This window comes from Condylura cristata, unplaced genomic scaffold, assembly GCF_000260355.1.
Source record: "Condylura cristata isolate star-nosed mole 26May11 unplaced genomic scaffold, ConCri1.0 scaffold00020, whole genome shotgun sequence".
Classification (NCBI taxonomy): domain Eukaryota; kingdom Metazoa; phylum Chordata; class Mammalia; order Eulipotyphla; family Talpidae; genus Condylura; species Condylura cristata.
In genome coordinates, this window is record NW_004567121.1 from 38,248,295 (window position 1) to 38,254,949 (window position 6,655).

Genomic DNA, 6,655 nt, shown 5'->3' on the forward strand with positions numbered 1-6,655 from the left:
CAGGGCAGGCGGGGATCGAACTCATGCTGAAGTGGCTTAAGCTTCTCAGTGCTGTGCTTTAACCCGCTGCGCCACCAGGGAGGGCCCGTATTTCCTCATTTTAAGTGTAAACAAACCTCTCCAACATTAATTTTTAACGACATAGCAGTCCTTCTAGATTCTACATTTTTAGCTTTTATCAAATACAGCTCTGCCTGAACATGAAAGATTTCTAAGTAAACATTTTATAAAAGCACCTCAGTGTCACAGGTTTGCGTAAATACGGAATTTCAGCCTATGTTGAAAATTGTGTACAGATTTAAACCTTTGCATTTAAGTGGGTTTTTTGTTAGTCTTCACGGTAAATTTCATTTAACTGGGTCACATTACTTAGATGTATGTAGGAAAATAAACTTTATTCTTATAAATAGATGCGTGATTTATCTGGGAAGAACTTGAAGGCAGGAGACCGGGCCTTGCGCCTCCGGCGCAGACCTGTTATTTTGCATGTAAGAATGCATGTGATCTGTTGCTGCTTTTAGGAAAGAACAGAAGCACTAATATCAGAAAATAACATAGGATTTCAGTAGATAAGGTGTTGGGGGTTAGTTAAGAGGTTTTCTTCCTTCAAAATTATGCTTTATCTTTCAGTTGTGTTTCGTGCATAGTTTTTCATTGGGTTATTTCGGGGGAGAAAATTAAGACTAGTGTTAGATGCATTCTTTGGGCAAAACTTTTTCTTTCTAGTTTTTGCTTAACTACTCTATGCTAGGGTATTTAGAAACCTTTCACCATCGCCACTCACTGGCACTTCTGAAATGGTTTCCCATTGTCCACATCCAGTTCACGGCAGCCGCTCTCCTGTGGGGACGCAGGGAACGCGCCTCGGCCCTCCCCTGCCCGGGCCTCCCTGGGGGGCCTGGCCGCACCCTGCGGAGCTTGCTGTGCTGCAGCTCCGTCCTTCAGGACACCCCGCGGCCGCTGTGTCTGGATGAGGTTTCGGAGCGCTAGCTCCTCACTGCGCGTGTGTGTGTCACCGGGGCCGCGTTCACGCGACGCGTCTTCCTAGGAGCCCGTCTCTCCCAGCAGACTCGCGTTCTCTCAGGCTGGGGCTAAATCTTCATCTCTGCCATCAGTAGCTAATCAACTGAAGGATGGGTTTTAAGCGCAGCAAAAAGTCAGATTAGAAGTCCTCACACTTTCCCACCGCCAATTTCTGCGACTTCACCCACTCACAGGATCAGAATTCGAACACATGTGGTGATTTCTGTCTCCAATTCATTTCTAAGGTTTTTCTGTGTTTAAAGTTCAAGAAGTAGATTGTCAGTGTTGCAAGTACATTTAAATGCACTGCTTACCCTATTATTATATATTAATGTTTAGTGTTGCTGCATTCCTGACAGGGCGATTACTGAGAGCCAATCAGATCAGCTTCAACTGGGACAGACTGGCCAGCTGGATCAACCTGACCGAGCAGTGGCCCTACAGGACGTCCTGGCTTATCCTGTACCTGGAGGAGACGGAGGGCGTCCCAGACCAAATGACACTGAAGACCATCTATGAGAGGTACTCCGCCTGTCGCTTGTATTTCACGTGGCCTGAGAGTGACTTGTAAAGCTGAGTGGACACAAAGTGGGGTGTGAAATGTGCTTGGCTGCGCGTTCCACCTGCTGGTACGTGCAGAGCTTGCTAGCAGGTGCGTGTCCGTCGCGGGAGCACGTACAGCTGTTTGGAGGTGCGCCTCCTTGTTCCGGAACGACCAGGGTGGTAAAGACGTTGACTTCGCGGATGTATAGATGTGAAGTGCAAACCTGAAAACAGCTGTTTGTTGCCATTTTAGTTTTTATTCTGCCTTCAAGGATTGTTAGGAGACTATTTCCAGAAATCACGGCGCGGGTATTTGCACAGCTTTGCCCTGAGCCCCGGCACAAACACCGCTTGCCTTCCGTGGTAGGGGCTCACTCTCCCTTAGAGTCAGCCACTGAAAGTACTTGCAACATTTTTGCTTCTGATAAAGAGTTGCTATTTTTCTCTTGAAAGACATGCAGTTGAGACTCTGAAATGTCAGATATGTATTTTTAAGCTATTGATTCGTTATGAAGTTCACAAGTAAGAGTATAACCCTTTTGTTTATCAGAACATTTAACACCTTCAGAGTTTTTACTTGCTACTCTAAATAACTCTCAGAGGCAAGCTCCTACAAGCAACTTTGCAATTTTATGGAACTGGGCATAATTAAAACTTGTTTTAAATCTGTAAATGATTAGTAAATCCAGCAAAGCCTTTAGTGTGTGATTCCTGGCTTAAAACTTGGAAGATTTCAAATAGTTTTTCTTCGAGAATTGTCCGCCTGTAATGCCCCTGTTACCAGCCCCACCGTCCACGTTCACCTGACAGGTGCGGATCGCTGTAGCCCTGGAAATGGCTGGAGCGCCAGTCTGCAGATTTGTGCTCTCCAGGGTTTGCTCTAGAAGGTGCAAAACGCTGGGTCTTCCATGAGCTCGCCGCCACCTGCTGGGCTGTGGCAAGCGCCCGGGAGCAGGCCCGAGCTGCGCCCTCCACAGGGCCCTGTCGGCACTGCAGTGAGGCTGGCGCTGGGGTGTCTCTGGGCAGCGGAGTGTCATTTTATGTCATGAGAAGGCGTTTGCATCGCAGCGCAGGCTCTGTGTGATTAGGAAGGCTTGCAGGATAGGCAGGCATTATTTTTTAAGCTAAATAGTATTGATCGTACTGAACACAAACCGCTGTCTCATAGGAAAGGGTCAGTTGGAACTGTAGAAGGGATACATTGAACTAGGAGTTACCTTTTCTCGACCTCAAGTATAACAAATGGTGGTTGTGAAACCGCCGCCAGGGCCTCCCTCGTGGCGTGGGCAGCGAGTCCCAGCGCGTTGCCCCTGCGACCCGAGTTCGATCCCCGGCCAGCAGACCCCTGCTGCCCCCCGCTGCTCCCCTCAGCAGTGTGTTTCAGTGGTTATGCCTGCTCTGCTCCCCACTCTGTTTCTGGTGAATCCACTCACCTCCAGCGCCTCTGTTCTGCACCCTAATTCTTCTATGCATAAATGAATGAATATTTAAAAAACAACACTGGCAGGGTGAGGGGGGCACAAGATGCTCACACACTTGCAGAGAGGAAGTGCGCTCATAGGGAGAGCACTGGGTGTCCCCACATCCGTACGGGGGCCAGGCCTGAAGTCACCACACGGATGCAGAGCCCGTGCGTCAAGCGCCCCTGGGTAGTGCAGTGGAGGGCAGCGGCTGTGGGGTGTTTCACCATGATTCTCAGTGCGGGGCAACAGGCAGATGAGTGCAGCTGGGGCGTCATCGGGGTGACTGATTTGCTAACGGGGACGTGGAGAGTCCAGGTGCGAGTGCAGGGTGTGAACCCTGGAATCACGTCGGAAGGCAAGGGGGAGCGCTGAGGACATTTCAGGGCCCTGCGAGCCTCGCAGGTGTCTGCGCAGACACGTAAGTGCGTGCGCGCTCACACACGAGGACACGCAGGGAGGGCGCGCACAGGTGTGTCAAGGCGGATTTGAACCGCTAGTGGCTGTGGGTTGGTGTGCTTGGTCTGTTCTTTCAGCTGTTCTGACCATATCATTCCCAGCAGGAGACGAAACGGTGTCAAATAGAAACTTAAGACATTGTCTTCATGAAAACTATGGGAACTGACCTTTAAAAACTGTGCTTGCTTAAAATGCCGGCGTCAGCCGGGCACAAGCGGTGCCGCCCACCGCGCCCAGGCTGGGCAGACGGCGGTCCACGTGGTGGGCTCTGGCCCCGCGCCCCGGCCAAGCAGAGGCAGACGCGCACCAGCGCGCCGTGGGGCGGCCGTGCAGCGAGAGGCGGCGGCGGCCCCGTTGGCAGCGGTCGTCGGCCGTGCGCTGCGCTCAGGCTCATGTCAAGATGCCCGATTGTCCCCCGGGTGCAACTATATTCTGTGTGCGGAGAGCCACCTCCGAGGATGTTGCACGGCTAATCCACGGGAGATCAAAGGCGATTTAATAAGTATCTTCGAGGATTCATCCAGGAGCTGACTCAAAGCAATACAATTTAGTAAGACTGGAAATGAAAACTGTAGGGACCCCGTGTGGCCGCGTGTCGAAACGCACATTCTGGGGTCCTGGAGAGCCCCGCGCCTGTCCCTAGCTGACCATGGTTGAGTTCTTTGATGCTGTTGCTTGTCCTTTGAATCTTAAAAAGTTTTATTTACAGCAGACAAAAAGCAGCAGTATATCATTGATACTCATTTATTTTATTAAAGAAATCCGATTTGGTAAAAACAGAAAATAGTATTTTTAACGCTGGTAGTAAAATTTATTTTTTTAATCCATAAAAAGCCTCATTTATTTTTATAGTGATTTGATGACACATCTGCTTGCTTTATTCAGCTGAAAAAGAAAATGTTGGTTCTTGGTGTTTGGTGAAATTGCTTTGTTAAATTATTTTCTAAATTGTTCAACTTTTAACAAATGACATTTGATACTAACACTGGAAAGCAATTTCAGCTAATTAAGTGGATCCCTCTATAAGCCACTGGAACATTAAGATGACATACTGTTCATTCAAGATTATTTTAATTGGTACAATTATTGTAATTTTCATGCAATTATGTGTTGAGCTAAAAGCTTTTATCTAGATCTTTGGAAGGTTTTTTTTTTTTTGCTAACATACATTTAGTAAGAAGAAAGGGAGTAAAGTAAAAACTGTAGATAAGGATTTTCTGTCTACTTTTTATTACAGCACTTTACACAACCATTGAAATATTTTAGTATGGAACTTTATTTCTGGATTTTTCAGTAAGCATTTTAAGCAGTCATAGAGATTTTTAAAGATCAGTTCCAATAGCTTTCATGGAGATAATGTCTTAAGTTTCTGTTTTGACACTGGGCAGTCTTCCGCTGGGAATGATAGGGTCAGAATAGTTTTGAGCCAAAACTCATGCCATACTTTTATTTCAGTTCTTCAGTTTGATTTTTTTTAATAATTGAATAATTTTGAGAGAACCTGGGAATGGTAGCCATTTCCCATTTCACTGAAACAGTACTGCAGAGCAGAGTAGTGTTGCTGAAGAGGGTCGGCATCACACTCCCCCGACCGCAGCCTCTAACTCCCCCAAGCAGCGGCTGGCAGCTCTGCACTTAAGACGCTTCTCATGACAGAGGCCGCACGTGCCAGCCCCTCCTCAGTCTGGGGCCTTCGTAAGCTTGATGTGTCTTTGTAGACCGCCGTCTCCTGCCCCTTGGCTCTCGCCGCCCTCCTTCCTCTCGCCTTCACGTCTGGGGGGGTGGTGCCCCGCCGCCGCCCGAGGTGCGCGTGCGCACAGGCCTTGTCCTGCGTGTGGGCCTGAGTCCCTGACTTGAGCAGGCGCGGGCACCGGCCAGTCTGACGCTGTGGAGCCGCCTGCGTCCTCTGCAGCTCGCTGGCAGCCCTGCGCACTTCCTGACCGTCGGCGTCGGCGAAGGCAGGCTGTGCAGTTGATTTTGATGGACCTGTATTTTGCCTCCTTTTTTCATTTGGAGACAAACGAAGCAGACGCACTGGACTGGTTTTGAGTTGATGTATTTTGCTCCCGCTTTGTAACAGAACTCGTAGCTCCACCGGGGTGTGAGTCGGTAGTGGGAGAAAACTCGGAACTACCAGGCATCTTTTCTTGACAGGCTCTGTTTAGCCATGAACAGAAGAGACACCGCCCCTCCCTGTGGCGCCTCCTCCAGCGGCGACCCACGATAAGTGGTGTCCAGGCCGTAGCTGGCGGGTCGCGGGGAGTGGCGAGGGGGCAGGCCACCTGGCGGGGCCGAGCAGAGTCCCGGTGCGCGGGGTGTTGAGCAAAGGTGGAAGGAGACGAGAATTAGTGAGGCAAGCGTTGAGAAGGCTCTCTAGCTGCGCAAACCGTTCGGACAATGTTCTGAGCCGAAGGGGAGAACGCTCTGAGGCCAGTCTTGGGCAGCTTTGGAAGCCCCTGGCCAGGACTTTGGCTTCTGCTTTTGCAGGCCCCTGGAGAAATGGCGCCGCCCTGCCTGCCCCGGTACCCTCGGGCGCCTGGGCCAGAGCGCCGAGGCCCTGCTGGCCTGAAGGAGCTTTTGGGCGGCTCCCGTGCTCGGAGGGGAGAGGAATGAGCCGGGTGGGAAAATGCAGCTGAACGGTAAGTGCCGAGAGGAGGAGACCCTGAGGACTAAGGAACGGATCAAATGACATGATTCTCTACACAGAAAATCCTGAGGAACCACGAGAAGGTGTTGGAGCAGGTACGTCCAGCAAAGTTCAGGGCACAGATCCACACGCAGGCTCACCCACCTGGGATGCACAGGCTGGAAGCAAATGAAGAAAGTAGTTGTCATTAGTGCAGGCTCCAGACGAGGGAAGCAGCCCAGGGAGACACAGAACCAGCGGGCTTGGAGGCGCACGTGTGCACATTGCTAAGCCGCAGCCGGCGGGAAGAGCCCTGTTCACGGCCGCGCCACAGGAGCAGTCTCCTCCGCAGCCGGTGCGGCCAGCTCGTTTTCCACCAGCAAGAGGATGAAGTGGGGCTTGTCAGTAGTGTAAAGGAAAACTAAAGTGAAAATCGTCGAAAAGAGTTCTTTGGGAAGGATACTTTTTGCATGTAGTTTTTCACCCTGCAGATATTACCGGGCACCGCGGCACTCTGGTGTTCCCATCCGCCGCAGTCCGGAAA

At 50.5% G+C, this 6,655-nt stretch overlaps 1 protein-coding gene across 1 annotated transcript in view; it reads left to right on the forward strand.

The window, feature by feature from the left end:
- KIDINS220 (kinase D-interacting substrate, 220kDa) overlaps positions 1-6,655 on the forward strand; it is a 65,628-nt gene that overhangs the window by 35,808 nt on the left and 23,165 nt on the right. The window contains exon 20 of the mRNA XM_012727372.1: positions 1,383-1,545. Within this exon, the coding sequence (XP_012582826.1) occupies positions 1,383-1,545 (163 nt within the window). The remainder of the gene's footprint in view (positions 1-1,382; positions 1,546-6,655) is intronic.